At 43.6% G+C, this 23,293-nt stretch overlaps 1 protein-coding gene across 6 annotated transcripts in view; it reads left to right on the plus strand.

Moving 5' to 3' along the window:
* Positions 1-23,293, plus strand: part of casz1 (castor zinc finger 1) — a 91,537-nt gene that overhangs the window by 42,067 nt on the left and 26,177 nt on the right. For 4 of the 6 annotated variants that reach the window (XM_041846319.2, XM_041846317.2, XM_041846321.2 and 1 more), the window contains exons 2-5: positions 8,890-9,483; positions 18,238-19,171; positions 20,789-20,854; positions 22,504-22,590. In XM_041846319.2, coding sequence (XP_041702253.2) covers positions 8,890-9,483; positions 18,238-19,171; positions 20,789-20,854; positions 22,504-22,590 — 1,681 coding nt within the window. The remainder of the gene's footprint in view (positions 1-8,889; positions 9,484-18,237; positions 19,172-20,788; positions 20,855-22,503; positions 22,591-23,293) is intronic. The other 2 variants (XM_041846320.2, XM_041846322.2) reach the window with 1 other exon arrangement.

Below are 23,293 nucleotides of genomic sequence, written 5' to 3' on the forward strand. Positions count from 1 at the left end.
ACTTTTGACTTCTTATTCGGTTGTTGGTTTTTATTTAGACTCCCGATTTGTGGTCTAGCTACCTGGAATACAGAGAAATTAAGTATTTATTTGAAACTATAGTGCCAGCTGCTAGGACAAATTCTATGTGCAATTTTAGAAAGGTAGCTGTCAGTCTGCTACGCCATGAGCTGAGGAATCACCCTCTGCGGCAAACTGAATAAAAAGTTAGCTGTTTTGGTTCTTCTTGCCTGTCAGAATGGCTCACGTCACCCACGTTATTTTCCTTGTCTGATAAACCGTTTGGCTCGTCTGTTTTTTGTTCTAGAAAACGTCTGTAATTACCGTTTGTGATCGAGCCAGAGGGCGTATTTGTCCTCCCAAAAATGCAACGTTACTGCCTGATTGCACCCAAGTTCAACGTCTTTCCCTTTCCGTTTGCCCTCAAGATATACATTGTTTTCCGTATCCCTTGTCCTGTATCCCAAGAGAGTGTGTGGGTGTGTCGTGACTCGTGCGTGTGTGCGTTTCTGTGTGTGTGTTTCTGTCTGCGTGCATACATGTGTGTATGTGTCTTTGTCTCCCGGCATGTGTATGTGTCTTTGTTTGTGTTTGTGGCAGGCTGGCAGTACAGGGGGACTATGGGGCTCTTAGCTGGGGGGCTGCAGTATGATGGGGTAGTGCTGCTGTGAAGTCCAAACGGGTCCCTCAAGGTCGTTCCCTAAAAGACAGCACGCAACATGCAAGGTCACATCCTAGACTAAAAGCAATAAGTGCTTTATTGATAGAAAAAAGAGAGCAAGCAAGCAAGCAGATGTGCAACCAACTGATTAATAATAAAATAGATTTGTGAGAGAGCGGTACCGACAGAAAGAGAAAGAGAGAGAGGAAGAGCGAAAGACAGAGGGCGGGAGGGAGAGCTTTGTCCTGTGTGTGTATGTGTGAGTGCATATGTGTGTGTGAGACTGTATGTGCTTGTGCTTTGTTCATTTTGCTCTATAATAACATTTAGTAAACTCTGGGTGGTCATTGTATTGACCTGTCGTGTATCTTTGGAGTAAAAGATGGATCCTGCAGTGGAATCTAAACAACAACAAAAAATCAATTTGAATCCAGTGGTTAAAAAAAGAACAGAATGTGACAATGTGACACATTAGTGCTCATGGCAGTTTTGCTGGTGCACGACCTTTCCTTTTTAAGGTCATCGCAATGTTTTGCGTAATTTTTTGCTAAGTGAGTGCTGCCTGAAAGGCCATTGGGAGGCACAGACCTTGTGTTTTCCATTTACACATAGTTCTGTTTGACAAGGGAGACAAATATTATGGAGTTTTTCCATGGATCCGCCTTTTGGAACAAAAGTGTCTAACTATTGTTGGATTATGAAAATGAGCTGAGGACTGTAGTGCATACGAGTCATCTCTTTTGCCCCTTTTATCTTTTTTTTCTCTCACTCCCTCTCTCACACACAGTCTGGCAAACCTGCCTAGTGAGTAAAGTTCTTGGCTAGCTGAGTGACTGACTGAGTAAGTGAGTGGCAGATATCAGGTGGGGGGAAAGCTCAGCCCAACGAACCTGTTTCTTCTACGCCAGGACCCCAGAGGAGAAGAATGGTGGGAAAATTCCATCTGCCCTCTCTTCCTCTTCCCCCGGAGTAATCACCCTGTGATCCCCCATCCCCGCCTCACCCCCTCAACCCCTCTGGTACTGCACATCCCCTTCATCCACCTATACCCCCCCCTACATAAACTTCTCTCTCTCCTGACCCCCCTCTCTCCCTCTCCCTCTCCCTCTCTCTCTCTCTCTCCTCTCTCCCTCTCCCTCTCTCTCTCTCTCTCTCTCTCTCTCTCTCTCTCTCTCTCTCTCTCTCTCTCTCTCTCTCCTGCTCTCTTGAATAGTTGGCAATGGCATTGTTTTTAATCATCAGAACCTCCGAAATTATTATTATCGCTTCTGATGCGGCAATTAAAACTTCAGGTCAGAGGCACAACGAGCGGTGATCAGCAGCCGAGCCGAGAAGTTTTAATTAGACGATCAGAACCATTAATGCACAAAAAAAAGGTGTGCGCTGGGAAATTAACGGGAACGTCTTAATCAGGGTTAGTGACTCCGAAGAGGAGTCAAGTGAACAGAGAGCAAAAAACAAATCATTTCCGCACCACTGGGACAAAACTCAATTAAATATGCATGCAGAAAATGGAAATTTGGAGCATCGGCAGCACTGCACTGTTGGGGAAACTGGCAAAATCTCGCGGCGGAGGTCGCAGACCTGCTTATTGTTATTCTTGTGTAATAAAAATTAAAGAGGGGCCAGATGCAGGGGCCAGGTCTGGGTGTTGTGGCGTGTTTGTCCATCAGTGGCTTCTTTCTGCCTGGCTTCCCTGGGCTGCGGCAGCTCACCTTCGGCCGTGCAAAGAGAGAGAGAGAGAGCGAGAGAGAGAGAGCGAGAGAGAGAGAGAGAGAGAGAGAGAGAGAGAGAGAGAACGCTCTCTTCCTGAAAGCTATAAATTAGCAAAAATAAAAACCAGAGGACTGCATTCAGCCCCCCCCTCACACACACACACACACACCACCCTTGGGGAAACAGAGACACAAAAGGCACACTCAGCCACACACCGGGAGTTCGGGCCTTGTCGATTAATCTGCCTGAGGTTTACAAAGTTATAACTGGTCTTTTTTTCCCAGGAGCTAAAAAACTGAGTTACATATTGAAAAATAATCCCGAGTTGTTCAGTCTTTTCCCATGCCTGTTTTGGATTAATTAAGTTCAGATATTACCAAGGTTTTGTCCCTGTGTCAGTCAAGATGTCAGAACCCAGCAGGAACCTACCAAAACTCCTGTGCCAATGTTTGATTATACCTAAGGAGGTAAGCTCTAGTTTAACAGGTCATATCTACTCTTCTCAGACTGGTTCTTAAGTATATCCTCCATAGAAATGTACAAGGCAGCATGTAATCCTTTATTTTTCAATACAATACATAGTTGGAGTGAGCCATATCCTTGCCTAGACTTCCTATTGTCCCTTTATAGAACATATTAGCTGTATAGTAGTTAGATTTCTTCCAGTACGGTAGATAAGAAATAAGCCAACATTTTGGTCTCCTCCCCATGTGTAATGTGTACCCCTCTTGTCTGTGTGGCAGAAAGGGGCGGAGACTTGACCCTGCTAATCCAGGCAGCCATTCACACCCCCATGTCCTCTCTCTCTCTGTCTCCCCTCTCTCTGTCTCCCCTCTCTCTGTCTCCCCTCTCTCTGTCTCCCCTCTCTCTGTCTCCCCTCTCTCTGTCTCCCCTCTCTCTGTCTCCTCTCTCTCTCTCTTTCTTGCGCTCTGGCAGCCTTTTTTACAGTCGGCGCACGTACTTGCAAATAATGCACTTCCAACAGCGTTATTAGGATTTGAAACACCACTTGATTGGGCATGATATCATTCTGGCACGTAAACAGAGGGGCTCGGCATCAAAAAGACACAACAAGACACGCCGGGGTTCGGAGAGCTCAGTGCCGAGAGTAGATTTGAACGTGAGCCCTGTATTGCATGTAGTCATCCAGTTCTGAGAAGAAACAGGGCTTACAAATTGCTTTGATGCACATCTTCTTGACTGTCCCAGTACAAATAAGTGGATGCGTTCAAAAATAGTTTCTTGACTTTTTCGTCAGGTTTTGGCCTTATACAGTCAGCGTAGCCCCGTTGTCGCTGCCCTGCACAGTTTCCAGTAAAACTCTTGTCACAGTTACAGTAAACAGTAGGAAACATACGTTTCATTTATTAGTGCTCCGATTCAAGTCTTATTTGTCTTCCCTAGCTCTTAGTGCTTTGTGCGACCGAGGTGTGTGGCTTTGACAATTAGCAGTCTATACTAAAACAGAGGAGAGATACATAAAGTCATGTTTTTCTCCCTGATATTCATTAATGGCAGAGATTGCTTACTGGACTCTTGGGAAGGGGGAGTTGGCCCCAAAGGAAAAAGTTGTTCTTTCATGTAGGTCCCCACTGATTTTATCTCATTGTACGCTATCATGCACACAAACGATTTGAGGCCAGTGTAACCATAGCAATCCCTGTTGTAAGCAGTGGCAAAAGCTGCTGCGTGTGGACAAGTGTTCTCTACACTGAAAAACAGCAAGTTGTACTGTAAAGTCCCCAGGCCACTCCAATCCACAAAGACTCTTAATTTCCAGTTGGATTCCCAATCTCTTCCCATAGATATGTTGGTCTTTTAATAAAGGTCTCCATATGTATTGTATTAATTGCATATTTCTTTGACCATATCTAGTCATTTAGAATGTTCAGAAGATTTAGTGTGAAGTCTGTTGTGCTTCTCAATCAGTAGCAGTTTAGCTCAGGAGTTGAGCTCTATATTGTTGGGGGAAAATGTACATAAATAGTCACTAATGGAAAGAAACAACTCGGCAGGGGTCATTTCCTACAAGGAGCGGGAGATTGCGATGCAAAGGAAATCGGTAGTTAAAGCATGAAATACTGAGCACAGTAAACAGAAAAATGACCTCCACTGCAACGCCCAAATGACCTCAATCTTCCTTCGGAGGGGTGTTTCTGAAAAAATACCCGAACATTTATGTCTTCCACTTCCTAATAGTTTTTCCAGCTGATTTTTTCAAAATTGCTGTCCTCTAAAAAGGTGACCTTTTCACCCCGGCCCGCAATTGTCTAACACAAAATTGTACAGTAATGCGCCACTGATATACGGTGAGCTCGAGACTGCACATAATTCCACAAGTCATTGTTTCAAAAGAGGAAGCCCACAATGTAAATAAAGTAACTGAGAAAGCATGTGTGGTGGGCAGCACTGGGTGCATTGTAGTATGTGTCCCAAATGGCTCCCTATTCCCTATATAGTGCACTACTTTTGACCAGGGAACTGGTCAAAAATAGTGCACTATATAGGGAATAGTGTGCCGTTTGGGAAGCAGCCACAATGTATCCTCTAATGAAAAAAAAAGTATTTTATGCGCTGTCCGTGATTTACATAATGCCAGCAATGTCTCACGCATAATTGTGCTTGAGCTTCGCTTTATGGCCGAGATTAAATGAAGAAGCATATACTAGCTCTGACTTTGTGATAAATACTTAATTGAGGGAAAATGTACTTGCTACGACTGTGATATGTGGTTGTCTCACCTAGCTATCTTAAGATGAATTAACTAATTGTAAGTCGCTCTGGATAAGAGCGTCTGCTAAATGACTCAAATGTAAATGTAAATATTGTTATACAAAGTTAATTGAAATAGAACTTTGTTTCCTCTCCCATAGCAATATCTTATTTTTTCCTCAACAAAAATAGCATGCCCAGTAAAGTACAATGTATTGATAATGATAGTGACAGACTTTTGAGTGAGGAGAAATACAGTTTCAGGAGTGGTAAAAAGAATACTCCAATTTAAAGTGGATGACACTGCTAAAGATGGCTGAATATTTAATTGAGCTTTGGCCTTCTCTGTTAATACTGAACATTGTTTATGTCAATTGAAACATTGACAACTTTGAAGAGTTGGGCACCAAACTAGCCATGGTGGTCTTTTAAAATGGCAGGAAATAATTCCAAAACTGATTAAGATGATGTAGAGCATATTATTCACTAACCTCTAAGTTTTGCCCATGATATAAGTTATTTACAACATGATAAAGATCTGGACTTGATTTTGAGCCTGGAACATCTGCTCAAGGTGAACTTTGGTGGTTCTTTTCATAAAGTGAAAGGTAACAGTGTGCAGTTCTGCCCTAAAAAGGCAGCTCTTAATATGGAATGCTAGAGGCAGCTGCACATGCTTTAGCCGAGGACATGTTTTAAAGATAGCCCGGGTTAGGTGAAATAATGCCACCCGCTCCTACCCCTAACAGTCACTCTGTCACCGCTATTGTTTAGTGGAGCTTCTTTAGAGAAATAGAGATGATACTGTATCTCTCAGTTTATAACATGTATTTTCACTATGGAAACAATAACAAACATTTTTGGTAAACATACAGTGCATTCGGAAAGTAATCATACGCCTTGACTTTTTCCACATTTTGTTACATCACAGCCTTATTCTAAAATGGATTAAATAGTTTTTTCCCCTCATCAATCTACACACAATATCCCATAATGACAACGCAAAAACAGGTTTATAGACATTTTTGCAAATGTATTAAAAATAAACTGAAATATAACATTTACATAAGTATTCAGACCCTTTACTCAGTACTTTTTTGAAGCACCTTTGGCAGTGATTACAGCCACGAGTCTTCCTGGGTATGACGCTACAAGTATTTGGGGAATTTCTCCCATTCTTCTCTGCAGATCCTCTCAAGCTCTGTAAGGTTGGATGGGGAGCATCACTGCACAGCTATTTTCAGGTCTCTCCAGAGATGTTCAATCAGGTTCCAGTCCGGGCTCTGGCTGGGCCACTCAAGGACATTCAGAGACTTGTCCCGAATCCACTCCTGCGTTGTCTTGGCTGTGTGCTTAGGGCCAATGTCCTGTTGGAAGGTGAACCTTCGCCCCAGTCTGAGGTCCTGAGCACTCTGGAGCAGGTTTTCATCAAGTATCTCTCTGTACTTTGCTCCGTTCATCTTTCTCTCGATCCTGACTAGTCTCCCTGTGCCTGCCGCTGAAAAACATCCCCACAGCATGATGCTGCCACCACCATGCTTCACCGTAGTGATGGTGCCAGGTTTCCTCCAGACGTGACACTTGGCATTCAGGCCAAAGAGTTCAATCTTGGTTTCATCAGACCAGAGATTCTTGTTTCTCATGGTCTGAGAGTCCTTTAGGTGCCTTTTGGCAAGCTCCAAGCGGGCTGTCAGGTGCCTTTTACTGAGGAGTGGCCTCCGTCTGGCCACTCTACCATAAAGGCCTGATTGGTGGAGTGCTGCAGAGATGGTTGTCCTTCTGGAAGGTTCTCCCATCTCCACAGAGGAACTCTGTAGTTCTGTCAGAGTGACCATTGGGTTCTTGGTCACTTCCCTGACCAAGGCCCTTCTCCCCCGATTGCTCAGTTTGGCCGGGCTGCCAGCTCTAGGAAGAGTCTTGGTGGTTCCAAACTTCTTCCATTTAAGAATGATGGAGGCCACTGTTTTCTTGGGGACCTTCAATGCTGTAGACATTTTTTGGTACCCTTCTCCCAGATCTGTGCCTCATCACAATCCTGTCTCTTAGCTCTACGAACAATTCCTTCGACCTCATGGCTTGGTTTTTGCTCAGACATGCACTGTCAACTGTGGGACCTTATATAGACAGGTATGTGCCTTTCCAAATCATGTCCAATTAATGGAATTTACCACAGGTGGACTCCAATCAAGTTGTAGAAACATCTCAAGGATGATCTATGGAAACAGGATGCACCTGAGCGCAATTTCGAGTCTCATAGCAAAGGGTCTGAATACTTATGTAAATAAGGTATTTCTGTTTTTTGTCAACATTTGAAAGGTGCTGGAAACGAAAGCCACAGGCTGCAGCAGTGCAGCCTACTGAGAGCAGAGGAGAGGACCTCTATACCAGGACCTCTGATACCTGGTGGTGTCAGAGGAAGGCCCTAAAAATTGTAAAAGACTCCAGCCACCCAAGTCATAGACTGTTCTCTCTGCTACCACACGGCAAGCGGTACCGGAGCACCAAGTCTAGGTCCAAAAGGCTCCTTAACAGCGTTTACCCCCAAGCCAGAAGACTGCTTAACAGTTAATCAAATGGCTACCCGGACTATTTGCATTGACCCCCTATTTTACGCTGCTGCTAATAGCTGTTTATTATCTATACATAGTCACTTTACCCATACCTACATGTACATATTACCTCAATTACCTCGACTAACCTGTACCCCCGCACATTGACTTGGTACCGGTACCCCCTGTATATAGCCTCGTTATTGTTATTTAATTGTGTTACTTTAAAAAAAAAACTTTAGCTTATGACATTTTTATTCTTTTTTTTTTAGCAAATATTTTCTTAATTAAAAAAATTAAATCTGCATTGTTGGTTAAGGGCTTGTAAGTAAGCATTTCACGGTAAGGTCTACACCTGTTGTATTCGGCACATTTAAAATTTGATTTGAGAAGAGAAGAGTAATGTAAGAGCGAAAGATGGGGCTAGAATTTGCTGGCTAGCTGGCTTAGTTCCGCTAAAACTACTATGAGGGCTGGAAGGTGATGCCGTTGAGGTCGCTAGTTTGCATGGACACCAGGCAACTCTATGTAAAGACCCACTGTAGCGCTAGCAGGGCTAACAGCATAGTGACCCAACGAAAGCATGGACTCTGTTTCTACCCCTTGCCTGTCAGGGTTAAAACTAAGCAGCCCCCCACTCATTGGCAGAACCACAGCCTCTTTTGGTAAAGGGGAAGATTGGAAGATAACATTTCAGGAGGGTCTCTACAGAGCTGTCATGTGAAGGATTATGTAGCTTGTGTACTGGCTGCTTGTAGTACCTTAGGGGGTCCGATACTGATCTGGATGTGGTTTTCCTATTCAGCTCTCAGAGAGTTCTTTCCTTCTTTTTTCTGCAGCAGCTAATATGTTAAAACTCTGACTAAACTGACTGTCAGTGGTTTGGCTAACATATGCCCACTGTATGTATGTATCTATCTCTTTGTCCCTGCAGTCTTGTGATTGCTGTTATTATATAAAAAAAGGCAGTGCTTTGGGGCTATTTATAGAAGCTGTTAGACTGTTTTTTCCATGGTGAAGCTCAAATAATCACAAGTGAATGACACTTGATCCATGGCACTTTGTTGATGAAGAGAGCTGGCCTATAGCTCTCATCTGATAAACGTGTTCATTGAGGGAAATTATGATGGAATTTGAATAACACAAATATAATTCCATGGTAGAACGTTTGATTATAACATATGATGGTTCTTAAACATATTAATTGACATTTAACCATATTATTTTCTCTCTTTTCTTTTTTTCCAACAGCTGAAAGGACTTTATACACTGAAAAGACCTCAGGAAAATCCAACATGGCCGGCAAAAGGAAAGGTGGCCTAAAACTCAATGCAATCTGTGCCAAGCTGAGCCGTCAGGTGGTGTACGACGGCAGCTCCCAGCATGCTGAGGGAGACCACAGCGTGGCAGAGAACAGCGAGCGCGGGAGCTCCCATTATGACGACAGCGGCGAGCGATTCGAGACCAACTTCCCCGAGGGCCTGAGTCTCGGCCAGAGCCTCGAAGAGGACCAGAAACGGCGCAAGGCCATTGAGAAGTGGGTCAACGGGGAGTATGGGGATGAACCACCACCCTCTGCCCTGGACTGTGGGGAGGAACAGCAGCAACAGCAGGGACTCAAGCCCAACAGTGGCGAGGACGGACCCCCCGAGGGTGTGTACATGGTACAGCCCAAGGGCTGCAGTGACGAGGAGGACAACGCACTTGACGAGCCCGAACCCATGTTCGACTCCCGGGAAGGCAGTTACCACGACGACAAGGACTCGGAAGACGGGCCTCAAAAGGACGTCTACATGCCGTTGATAAGCGAGCCCCAGAGTCGCCAAGCACCTTTCTCCTCTCCAGGTACAAGGCTCTCTTTCTTTTCTCGTTTTTCTGTTATTTTCTCATCACTCCTCTCAATGAATTCTGTTCTCGCTTTAACTTTAACTGCCCTTCAAAACCTTCTATTCCATTCACTAAAGTGTTAAGGAGCAAAGATATAGTGGGTGGGGGACATAGCCACATCCACAACCTGTCCTGAACCTGTCTCTGGAAAGAGAGACTGTAAGGTTACAATGTGAATTCATGGGTTGCACTTTTCTTCACAATATTGTTTTGAACTGAGTGTTCTACCCACTTGTCAAATAGCACTGATTAATATTTCATCAAAAGTGGCTTGGAAACATGATTACATTTCAAAAGGAGGCAAATAATAAGTAGGAAAACCTTATGTCATCATTGTGATGTTGCTAGATTGACTATAGATGCCATATAACTTAAGCTAGCTAGCTAATATTGAGGGAACAGCACCAAAATCTAGTTAGCTACCGTTAGCATTGCTAGCTATTTTTGACAAACTTTGCTCGCTAATGACAAGATTGTCGTCTCTAAAGTAAACTTGACGACATCATAATGATGGCAAAGTTGCTTCCTACTAATTACTTGCCTACTTTAGCAATGTAATCATATTTCCAAGCCACTAGTGTAATTTAGACAAAAGTAATTAGTCCTCGTTCAGAAAGATTGGCCATTAGTCATCAATCGGGCATCAATATGTCTGCGGCGTCTGTAGAACGTTGATAACAATGGCAACGACGCGACCGAGGGACAGAGGTGCAACTCATGAATAGCCAGTGACAGTATTACTCCACAGACAGATGGAACTGACTGACAGGCTATTGGGAAAACAGGAACCTTTGTTTGTGTGTGTGTAGTTACAGTAAGTGAAACAAGAAATTCATCCAGTATTTGGAGTAGGCTTACGCTGTGTAGGCCAAAAGAGGTTGTCAGTCCAAGGCTAAGCTTCATATTACACCCAGAATTACGTTTTGAGTTTTAGATTTTTCCCTAAGCTCACTAAACTTAGTCACTGCCCAAACCCACTATTACATACAGTGGTAGCCTAGTCTGCCTTGGAGGAGTATAGGTCTCCATCGTTGCTGAGGAAAGATTAGCTCTTAGCACTTAAATACAGATAATCGGTTGTCAAATAAAGTCTGAAATAGAATAAGAACCTATTTCTTGCCATCTCCATTGAATTACAGTTGAGGGTACATTATTGTTCATGAACATAACATTTGATGAAAGCAGATATTCTGTAAGTGTATTTGCTTTAATTAATTTATTCATCAATTGATTTGCTGTGCGTTAGTGGCTTACAGCAACAGCCTATTAAATTATCTGTCTCTTTTTACATGATGTTCCTCTGGTATCACTGAGGGACAATCAAATAGATAAGGTGGCATGCACCTTAACGGTTTGTTCTTGATGTGGCAACAGCGATGTGTTAACTGCACAAACAATCTCCAGAGAATGCACCGTTTACAGACTTGAACTTGGAAACCAGAAGGAGACACATTGGTATCTGAGAGACTGCTACTGTAGAATTCAAAACACAGAGCATTAAAAAATAAAAGAAAATAAAAAATAAAAGATTAGTTTCACAGATAACCACAAAATAAGTGACAGAACAAGACACAGTTGGAGTCGTGTTGTTGTCGTGTGGTACAAAACAGGTTTTGTTTAGGTCTGTTTTCTGCTTGCTCACCTCACTTTTCACAGAATTTTTTTTGGTCTTTCATCTCGTGTTTCAGTGTCATGTACATATGCTGCAGAAGGGTTTTTTCGTATTATTATTCTTTCCTTTTTTGTTTACACCGGTGGAGCAGCAGTGGCTGTGGCCTCTCAGAGAAGTGGGGCCAAGGGCTTCTCAGAAAAATATTTTTTTCCGGCAAATGCAGGGGCTTTGTGGTTTTAATTAGTCATTTTGTGTTTATTTGGTGCCTGTAACAAAAAAACCTGTCTGTAAATGTGTGTTTGTGTTGTGAAACAGGCTTACACCTTTCCCTCCGTTGGGTCCCTGCTACTTTACATCTCACAACAAAGGCAAACTGTTTGAAGACTGTGGAGAGAGCATCCTGCATTAGTAGCAACTCTTGTCTTTGTTTTTTTTGTTTTTTTTTGCGTTGCTCTTTGTTGATTGTAACTAGGGCATCTATATTGCCATGTTTCTGTGGCGCTCACAATTAAAACATTTTCCCCCCCTCTCGCCGCTGTCTTTCAAAGGCTGATGCAGAGCGCGCATAATTATGCATATAAACATAGTGGCTTAATTATCTCTCACAACATCAGTGACAATGTAATTAACAAACATTGCAAGATCAATGAGAGAAACTGCGACCTTCAAAACATTTAACTCCTCACATCGAGGCAGCGTGTGGATTTCATATCAGTGCAAAACCCCAGAATACTTTTCCTAGATCATTTAGATGTCGCATTATTAGGCCCCTCATAAGCTATTCAGTGAAAACAACAGAATAAAAACGTTGAAAGCAATGATGAAGATGCTCATGGAATCAAACACAACTGACCATGACTTCCAATTGCACTGCTGTGTTCTGTGTCAAAGGTTATGGATCATTTTCAAAATATTCTATTATATATATATATTCTATTTATTTATTTCAAAATAGCAAGCATGTTAACTTGCAAGAATTTGAGGAATCATTCTGCAACTCATTAGTTTCTCAGTCATCCCAGACATTTGTTTCCACTTAAACAAAATGCTAAATTCAACAAAACCTACAATGCAGAACAACAGCACTGTCACTTCACCCAGACGAGAGCTCAGTAAAATCAAAATGATTTTTTTATTGCAGTCAACATTGTCTAAGTTGTCACATTAAAGCTCATTAAAGCTATTTTTCCTCAGCTAGGGTTTGATTGAACTCAAGCCAAGGCAGGCTAGAGGCCAGAGGTGCCAATACCATCATCCTCATTCCATTTAATGACTTGAGACATCAGCTCAACACACAGAACTCTGCAGTTCAGGTGATTTTGAAAGACAATGTTTGACCGAACGATTAGCATTGGAAATGGGGCGGCAGGTAGCTTAGTGGTTAAGAGCGTTGTGCCAGTAACCGAAAGGTCTCTGGTTCTAATCCCCGAGCTGACTAGGTGAAAAATCTGTCGATGTGCCCTTGAGCAAGGCACTTAACCCTAATTGCTCCTGTAAGTCGCTCTGGATAAGAGCGTCTGCTAAATGACTAAAATGTAAATGTAAATGTAAATGTCCTGCTCTAAAACCCTAGGTGTATTTAAAGTGAGGTTATAGGCCATATATAGTCTCCACAGCAAACCGCAGCCTTATCATCTCCAACACCTCACCCTACTCCATCTGTGACCCTCAGAAGCCATGGTGGCACGCTGATGTCCATGTTTGGTTAGCAAAAAGGAGATATAATGCCCATTTGTTATCACATCAGGGGAGAAGGGAAATGTGGTCCTATATTGCCTCAAACACAGACAAGGCTCTGTGTCACGTGTTGGAATTTGCCAGGCATGAAGTGCCGAGATTACACCCACTTCTTTTAATACTCTCCAATGACACCACAGTGAGAGACGGGGAGAGGAAAGAAGAGAGAGAGGAAAAAAAGAGAGAATGCACAGTAGCAGCAAGGGCCAATCTCACCTTAACCTGTAAGCCCCGGTCTCCCTCACAGGCGTTCGCATGACATCATTAAGAGGGCGCGAGATAAGGCTGGAGAAGAAAACTCATTTACATGGTGTTTCACAAAGGTTATCTGCTGTCGGTTCCAGGCGTAATCCTTTCAGTTCAAGTCCAATCATTGGCCTGCCATTGATAGCCCATCACGTGGTCTGAGAACGGAATAATGTGACTCGGCTAATTTTAAGAATAACAACTTCTATAAAAAAACAACCACAACAATAACTTAGATTATAAGCCTACTGCTGCTACCACTGCTACTATTACTACCACTACTGCTATCTGCTAACTACTTAAGCAATAAGGCATGAGAACCCGGGTATTATCGTGTGTTATACCACAGCATTGTTGAAAATTAGTTTCTGATTGGCTAGAAGGGCATTCTAGAATGGATATTAAAACCAGATAACGTGACAGTTGGAAAATATATCGGGACACCTTGCAATCATGACGTGGCTCATCGTGCTCTAGCGACTCCTTGTGGCGGGCCGGGCGCCTACATGCTTACCGTCAGTTGGACGGTGTTTCCTCCGACACATTCGTGCGGCTGGCTTCCGGGTTAAGCGGGCGGGTGTTAAGAAGCACGGTTTGGTGGTTCATGTTTCGGAGGATGCATGACTCGACCTTCGCCTCTCCCGAGCCCAATGGGGAGTTGCAGCGATGAGACGATCGTAATTGGATCACAATTGGATATCAAGAAATTGGGGAGAAAATACAAAAAATTAAATACAAATAAAACAGCATGATCATTACACAGGTGCACCTTGTGCTGGGGACAATAAAATGCCACTGTAAAATGTGCAGTTTTGTCACACAACACAATGCCACAGAGGGAGCGTGCAATTGGCATGCTGACTGCAGGAATATCCACCAGAGCTGTTGCCAGAGAATTGAATGTTCATTTCTCTACGATAAGCCACCTCCAACGTCCTTTTAGAGAATTTGGCAGTACGTCCAACCGGCCTCACAACCGGAGACCATGTGTATGGCGTCGTGTGGGCGAGCGGTTTGCTAATGTCAACGTTGTGAACAGAATGCCCCATGGTGGTGGTGGGGTTATGGTATGGGAAGGCATAAGATACGGACAATGAACACAACTGCATTTTATCGATGGCAATTTGAGTTACTGTGATGTGATCCTGAGGCCCATTGTCGTGCCATTCATCCGCCGCCATCATCTCATGTTTCAGCATGATAATGTACAGCCCCATGTCGCAAGGATCTCTACACAATTCTTGGACGCTGAAAATGTCCCAGTTCTTCCATGGCCTGCATACTCACCAGACATGTCACCCATTGAGCATGTTTGGGATGCTCTGGATCGACGTATACAACAGCGTGTTCCAGTTCCTGCCAATCTTTCACTAACTTCACACAGCCATTGAAAAGGAGTGAGACAACATTCCACAGGCCACAATCAACAGCCTGATCAACTCTATGCGAAGGAGATGTGTCGTGCTGCATGAGGCAAATGGTGGTCACACCAGATACTGACTGGTTTTCTGCTCCACTCCCCTACCTTTTTTTAAGGTAACTGTGACCAACATATGCATATCTATATTCCCAGTCATGTGAAATCCATAGATTATGGCCTAATGAATTTATTTCAATTGATTGATTTCCGTAAACTCCGTAAAGTCTTTGAAATTGTTGCATGTTGCATATATATTTTTGTTCAGTATAATATACTACAACCACTTCAAAACAATGATAATAAAAGTACTACTGTAGTAATAATACTAAAATAACAAATTAATAGTATAGATCATTCATGACAATCATACGTTTTAGAATTAGAGAGTTTTTTAAAGTACGTGAAGTCTGAAAACAGGATTGGTTTCCCCCAAAAAATGTTTAGGATTGTGCAAGTGTAAGGTTCAATTTATTTGTCATAATAATAATAATAATAATAATAATAATAATAATAATAATAATAATAATAATAATAATAATAATAATAATAAAAGAATAACATTATATGAAAATATCACTTTTAGAATCAAGGCTGGGAATAGCAATAGTATGCTAAGTGCTGAAAAATACTTTTTCGTATTAGGACTATGTGAAAGACAATCTGTAGAAATGTGTTTTAATCCCCATTTTAAAAGCTCTGATTGATGGAGCGGCTCTCAGATGGTCATGGAAATGCAATGAAATGCTTACCCCAGAATATTGCTCACCTCATAATAATAATAATAGTAAATAAAAAAGATGCATTACAACAATAAATTCACATCAATAAATATACATAAGTACACATAGAAGACATAAAATGTATAATATACAGTGCAGTACAACCATAATATAATTTGCTGTTTAGCAGACTCACCGCTTGGGGGTCAATGCTGTCCTTTTACTTGGGGTTAAAAGCGGTCCCCAGCTGAACATTTTGTCATTGAAACTTTTTGACTCATATTCTACTATTCCTGGAACCAGTGGAATGTCTTGTCCCTCACTTCGAAGATGTGAAGACGGTCCGGCCTATCATTAGAGCTATATGATATGACCTGAGACGGCCTGGCTAACCATGCTAAACGTCATGACCCTACTACAGGAGAAGCCCATGGATGTAGAGTACAGTAAACACTCCCATGACTAAACCACAAACTAATGTCAAGGTGTATCTTAGGACAGAAAATGAGGGAAAAGTTGAGAACATTTTTACACAATTTGGTGCATGTCCGTATTAGTAGATGATGATATGATAATGTATTTAGCAGACACTTTTGTTAGTTCATACGTTTTCATATTGGTGATCCCAGCAGGAAACCAAACCATGATCTTGGATCTACCAATTGAGCCAACAGGATTACAGATATTTTATATTTAGTATGGGGGTCCTACTGAATTGAGAAGTAGGTGAAAGTCAACGGGCTGCTTGATAAATGCAGATAAATCTAGTGGCCATTAATAAAGTACTATCTTATCGATGTTATATTATCTAATCTCACTCAGTGGTCCAACACGCATGTAAAAAAAAACATGCTGGATTGATCAGATGATACGTGGCAAAACAGGCAGGAATTTCCTCTCAAATTCAAATACCTGATCCATTTCTCTTACATTTTTCATGCCCTTTCAATCCGCCAGATCCCCTTTCATACCGATGTGCCACAGAGAGCAGTAACCCCGGCGACGCTGATGGAAATTTGGGGATTATTTTACACTCCGTGAAGGAGATGTGAAAAGGCATGTGGGGGAGAGGCGACCGATTTAGCAATAACACAGAAATCCGAGACGAGAGCTGAAATCTTTTTGTATTAATTACCAGGACGGCGGCTGGTATTACCGCTGGCCCCGCCTTGTGTGTGTGCGTTAGTGATGAAAAAAGCAATCAAATAAATTAAGAAAAGGTCTGGAGGAGTGGGGTCCTGGGCCCGTGGCCAGAATGGAACCAAGAATGCCAAAAGTTTTATATGACACCTAAGTGAAGTTGTCGTCTGGAGCGTAGTGGCTGCGTTCATGATATCTTATCTGACATTCAAACTGACACCAGGCAAGATTTTTGGAATAGATCTGGATCAGTAAACACTACTGTTAAGAAAGGAAAAGCTGAATGCCCAAGGGTTTCCTCCTCTCTCTCTCTCTCTCTCTCTCTCTCTCTCTCTCTCTCTCTCTCTCTCTCTCTCTCTCTCTCTCTCTCTCTCTCTCTCTCTCTCTCTCTCTCTCTCTCTCTCTCTGTCTCTGTCATGCTCTCCCTTTCTCAGACACACACACACACACACATATACATACATTCTCTCAATCTCTCTCTTATACACACACACATACACACACACACTCTACTGCTAGTGGCGTGTCTTAATAAGGGCTAGCTATGCAGTGCTCTTTCTCCCCCTCTTTTTTTCAGGCACATTTTTTTTCCATTTCCCCCCACTTGCTGACCTCTTGCGCTAACCTGGATGAAAGTTAATGAGCCAGAATTAATCTCCACATAATGCAATTAAACTATACATTTACTACATTTCCCCATGTCCTTGGGGAGGTTGTTCAATTTAATGGACTCTTAAAATAAAAAAGCGACGTTTCAGTTCACAAATATGTAAAAGCACATATGTGGCTTCCGTAGATAGAGACGTGATGGACTTGAAATAATGTTTTTTACTAAAGGGAACACGTTTTCAGAATGTCGTGACAATCAGAAGGCCCACTGGTAAGGTCTTTCACTGAGAAAATTAAACAATGTAACCTATTTCAAATTCTCAAGCATTCAACAATTCAATAATATACGAGAGATTAAATGGTATCTGCTCTTTCCATGACATAGACTGACAAGTGAATCCATGTGAAAGCTATGATCCCTTATTGTGTCACTTGTTAAATCCACTTCAATCAGTGTAGATGAAGGGAAGGAGACAAGTTAAAGAAGGATTTTTAAGCCTTGAGACAATTGAGACATAGATTGTGTATGTGTGCCATTCAGAGGGTGAATGGGCAAGACAAAAGATTTAAGGGCCTTTGAACAGGGTATGGTAGTAGGTGCCAGGCGCACCGGTTTGAGTGTGTCAAGAACTGCAACGCTGCTGGGTTTTTCACGCTTAACAGTTTCCCATGTGTATCAAGAATGGTCCACCACCCAAAGGACATCCAGCCAACTTGACACAACTGTGGGAAGCATTGGAGTCAACATGGACCAGCATCCCTGTGGAACACTTTCGACACCTTGTAGTCCATGCCCTGACGAATAGAGGCTGTTCTGAGGGGCAAAAGGGGGAGCAACGCAATTTTAGGAAGTTTTGTACAATTGGTGTATATCTAAAGTGTTAGGTGAGGAAAGTAGTACAGGTAATTTTGGTTTGTTCTCGTCATCATTCATTTCAGAAGACTGACTGGGGAAGTTCCATGGAATGTTTTGGTTCATTTCCAGTACGTTCGGCATAAAATGACTGACAAAGAAACAGCCCTTTTCAGCTTTCTACAGGTTTTATGATTGTTGGATAGAAGAATCCACCTACCTCAGACTTTTTCTCGATTTTATGATACTTTAGAACTTACCTAGATGTTAACGGTCAATAGAACGTCACACTTAGGCAAAGCGGTCATCCAAAAACAGTGTATCACATATCTTACCTAAGGGCTCTGTTCTCTCTTCTCTTCCCTGTTCTGTGCAGGAGAGGCATCCACTCTGCGAGACTACGCAGCCAACACAATGAACGAGTTCCTGGGCATGTTCGGCTACGACGACCAGCAGGAGAGGGACGAGCTGGCCAAGAAGATCAGCTTCGAGAAGCTCAAAGCCGCTACCTCAGGCTCCGACCCGTCCTCCCTGAGCAGCGAGGAGGCCACGCGGCGAGCCCGCTTTTCCAAGTATGAGGAGTACATCCGCAAGCTGAAGGCTGGCGAGACCCTGCCCTGGCCCATCCACCCCAACCCCAAACAAGAGGACCTCAACTCCAAGCTGGCACAGGAGAAGAATGCCCTGCTCCAGGCCCAGATGGCCGCCTCTGGGGGGTGCCACCCCGGGGCTGAGGGCCAGATCTATCACTCCAGCCTGGACCACAAGCAGGGGCAAGGACAGGGGCACAACCTTGGGCACAATCCCCCACCGCCCAACCCCACCTCCCACCTCCAGAACATGGCCTCCCGCGCCTCCAAGTACGACTTCTTCATCCAGAAGCTGAAGATGGGCGAAAGCCTACGGAGCCAGCAGAACGGCAATGCTTACAAGAAGCCCTCCAAGTACGACCTGGAGAACGTCCGGTACCTGCACCTCTTCAAGCCCGGCGAGGGGAACCCTGACATGGGGGGCGCCATCGCCTACAAAACGGGGAAGGTTGGCCGCCCGTCCAAGTACGACATCAAGAACATCCAGAAGCTGATGCCAGGGAGGCCCGAGTCCTCGCTGATGCCCGGCGTTCTGCCTGCCATGCCTGGGAACCCGGGGACACCAGGGGCCCCCACCTCGACCTCCTCCGCCGGGGCCACGGGCCCCCCAGGGCTCATCATGGATCAGACAGGCCACATGGGCTTCAACACCTCCGACTACATGAAGTCTAGCTTCTCCAAGACCGACTCCATCACCACGGGCACTGTGTCCTCTGTCAAGTAAGAACCTCTTCAGATGACTTGAATGACACTTAAGCTGAAAGGCACCACATAGGTACAGTAGATCTGCATGAGAAACATGCTAAGCTTCTCTCACACAACAATATTAATGTGTGTACTGTATACATGCTGATATTAATAGTTTTTTCAAGAGTCATACATTTTCATGAATGAATTATGAGATCCCAGTAGTGAAAATTGGCCGCTCATGTCAAAAATAGTCCAAGGAAAGAATGAAAATCTCTCACCAAATTCTGTCATTGCACCAAAAGTTGCCTATGCAAACCTCCCTGAATTATTAAATCAAATAAGCCATCAACTGAATCCCCCATGTTTTATTTAACTTGTGTTTTGAAATGATTCCAGGTTTTAATATTGTACAATTCTCCTAAATTGTCTCTGTGGGACACCTGGGAGATAATGGCCGTCTCACATACACTTAACTACCACTGCGAGTCAGTTAGCCTAACGCAAAGGTAATTGCCACCTCCACAACAGCCGATGCGAATGTAGTGTGAAATAGCGCATGGTGCCAATAGATCCACGACGAGTAGCGAAGGCCCATGAAGTGTTTACTCGCTGGGCGCTTTCTGTGGAGACTGATTTAGCACAGTCATCGCAAAGTGACTGACTTCCTCCTTCGGCTGGGATGGAACAACTGTCCTTTTAATTACTTTGGAGCTGTGACTAACTTACCGGAGAGTCACAGGGCCTAGGCTGAACACTAAAAGGCTCTACATGGTCAATCCGACGTCTGAAGTGGCCGTACAGCATTTACTGCAATGCAGACTTCAGGGCTTTCATACTTCTTGCGTTTAGCGGAGCAGAGCAGAGCTATTGTGAAAGAAGTTGTCAATTGCGTCACACCCTCTATACGAAGCCTCTGACCACATTTTCAGATCAAGCATAAATTGGCCTTTACACAGTACACTCTGAAGTAAGCAAACTAGGGGATTTGGGGAGCTAGCCCTGGTTAGCGTTAGCAAACAAGGGCATTTGGGGAGCTAGCCCTGGTTAGTGCTAGCAAACCAGGGGGTTTGGGGAGCTAGCCCTGGTTAGCACTAGCAAAAAAGGGGGTCCCTCTCAAGGCAGGTTACATCTCAGTCAGAACCATGCAATGTTGGGGGAAACGCCTATCCTGAGTTTAAACCTAATGTGTTTCTGATGATTGGACTCAGTTCAATCATCTCCCCCCAGTCTTATTTGTTCTACCCAACTTATCGCTAGCTGAAACAATGCCTTCTGTTCCATCGTACCCTGTCTTCTCCTTCTGTTTGAACTCAGTCCATACCCCTGATGAGACAACATGACAACAGCCTTTGGAGGCAGGGTCCTTAGGGACCTTCAGAAAAGATTTTGCCTATCCCCATTATCTAGATTTGCATATGAGCGCTCTCCAAAATAGTGCCATAAATGATTGTCTTTCCACTGCCTTTTGCCTTTCATTGTTGGAAAGCCATGCAAAAGTGTGTTCATACCTTCCTGATTCAAGCCCACGTGAAAACCGCTGTTGCGTCACATAAAATGTACATTGATTGCCGAAGTGTTAGTTGTTTTTATTAACAGTGTGCCCAATACCTCATTAATCCTGTCTCTTTTTGTGTCTGCTTGTATTAGGAACGGCCTACCGCCTGAGAAACCTGTCACAGAGGACGTCAACCTGTACCAGAAATATATCGCCAGGTATGCAAATCCTCCCTCTCCGGTGAAACAAATGTTGTCCCGGACATTGAGACAAAGCTTTACTATTAACTGATGGCGTATTTTACACAGTGATGAACTAGATGTGTAAAATAGTGGTAGAGGGAGGTTTTGTGCTGCAAAGTGAGGGAAATAGTAAGAGGCCGAGTTTATGGGCTGAGAGGAAGTGGAATTCTGTTAGGAGGAATGAGGCATGAGATGGTTTCTATGGTGGTGAGAGGTGTGCTGACAAGATGGTGGTACTTACTCTGTTTGAGGTCGAGAATTTAATTCAAAGTTACTATACTGGAACACTTTGCATGTCAGTCTTGAGTAGTTCAAGCGTACTGTACGGCGGTGTATATGGAACGAATATAGAGTGAACTGTTGGTTACATGGCTGCATGGTCTCTAAATTGTCCTCTTTATCACTCACAAAACACGGAGACAAAACATTGCAAGGTAATCTCACATTTCAATAGACAACACAGTATCCCATTCTCCAGTCATTTTGAACTCCACACTAGAAAGGTGATTATCACTTGTTTATTTCTTCACTTTAAAAAGAAAGGAAAATGACTATTTCAAAAGCCCAAAGTGGCTTTGGCGTTAATGATTACTTCTCCAAGCCGTAACATGAAGGACACAAATCAAAAGCACTGTCACTGACAGAAACACACATTTTCATTGTGCACACACACACACACACATACACACACACACAAAACCTTCCTTGGACTGATTACATTTTGCAGATTTAATTAAGGAATTTTTAATGAGGCTTCTGCTGGCACTGCCAAGAACTGTTTTGATATTTGCGCTGCATAATGCATAAAATTTGTCTAAACATCTCAGTAGTTGATGCACGGGGAGGCTGCAGATAAGCCCAGATACAGTTTCAATTTCCGTGTTGGGGAGAGAGAGTGAAAAAAGAAAGGGAAGGGAGGAAAAAAGACAGAAAAGGAGGACTCATAAAAAGGGCAAATGTAGACTGGGGGGGGGGTTCATCTCTCTGGAGCCACAGCTAATGAGCGTACATTTATGCTGAAAAACCCAGCTTTATAAATTTTGTTGACTCCCACCTTCCACCCTCCTCCCCCTCACCAACCAAGGGGGGAAAAGTTATTTATCTCCTTGCCACGCAACAGTTTGATGTTTTAAAGAGCTTCCCTGGTAGTGTTTAGTCGCAGTTTTCCCTCTTTAAATGCTTTCATGCACCCACTATTGCCGCGGCACTTTGATCTGCGTTGTCTCTATTGTAATAGGAGATGTGCCACAATCTCTGTATCGTTGTGATATTAATATTTAATCTACAGCTGAATAGCAGCGGCCCATTAGGCCCCCTGACGCGGCAAGTGGGAATTGTCCATAGGCAAAGTGATACAGCTGGGCAATGAGCAGAGGGGTGGGCCACAGTCCCAGGGGGGCTGTGTGTGCGCGTGTGTACGTGAGCGTGTGCGTGACCGTGTGTCTGAATACGTGTGTTCATACACAGTCCATAGAGCAGTAGGGCTGAGAAAAGCACCAATGGTGGGAGAGTTGGTTGGGTGTGTGTGTGTGTGTGTGTGTGTGTGTGTGTGTGTGTGTGTGTGTGTGTGTGTGTGTGTAATGTACTCTACTGTTAGCTCCATTTCTGTTTTTTTTTTTCTAAAGAAGCCGTCAAACCTTCCCGAAGCCCCTACCACCACCACCACCACCACCATACCCTGAGCCCCCCACCACACCACCAACTTTTAAAAGGTAGTGGATTTGCCGTTCAATTAGCCTAATGAACTCCGCAAAGTGATCTGTAAATGCAGCCCTAGGATAATCCTACAGGCTACAGGCAAAAAAACAGAGAGAGAGATAGAGAGAAAGAGAACGAGTGAGAGAGAGAGCAGATGGGGCTCTTGGCAGCGGCAGTCCAAATGTTTATTTGTGTGTTTTCAGTCATAATTGGAGGTTTTTAACAGTCATCAGTAAACGCTCAAGGAAATGGTGCCCACTCTTTTACCTGGAGAAGTCTTTACCGAGTCAGACTCTTACAGTCAAGAGGAGGAGGAAGGGGACGGGAGGGGGCGGCAGTAGCGTGTAGATCCACTCAAGCCTCTCAGCAGAACCTAACCTTCCTTTGATTAAAGCAAGCGCGGTTAACCTGAGAGAGAACTCCACAACATTGATTTGGCAAGGTTTAAAAGGCAAATGAGGGAATCATGCGTGGGGTTTACAGTTTAATAAGTGTCTGTGTACCGGCTGCTTTTGAAATAAACGGAGCTAATTTGAGTCGAAATTGGTGTGACAGGCGAGTCAATTGTGGCGGTGTGCGGAAAACAGACGTATTTGCGTGACGAGATGAGTTGTTTTGGAGGTATGGTTAGGATTAGGAGGTAGTTCTCTGTGAGGTGATTGGATTCCATTTTGGTAGTGATAGACACCTTGAATGTTAAAGGGGGACATTTGGGTT

Source organism: Coregonus clupeaformis, chromosome 24 (genome assembly GCF_020615455.1).
Source record: "Coregonus clupeaformis isolate EN_2021a chromosome 24, ASM2061545v1, whole genome shotgun sequence".
Classification (NCBI taxonomy): Eukaryota; Metazoa; Chordata; class Actinopteri; order Salmoniformes; family Salmonidae; genus Coregonus; species Coregonus clupeaformis.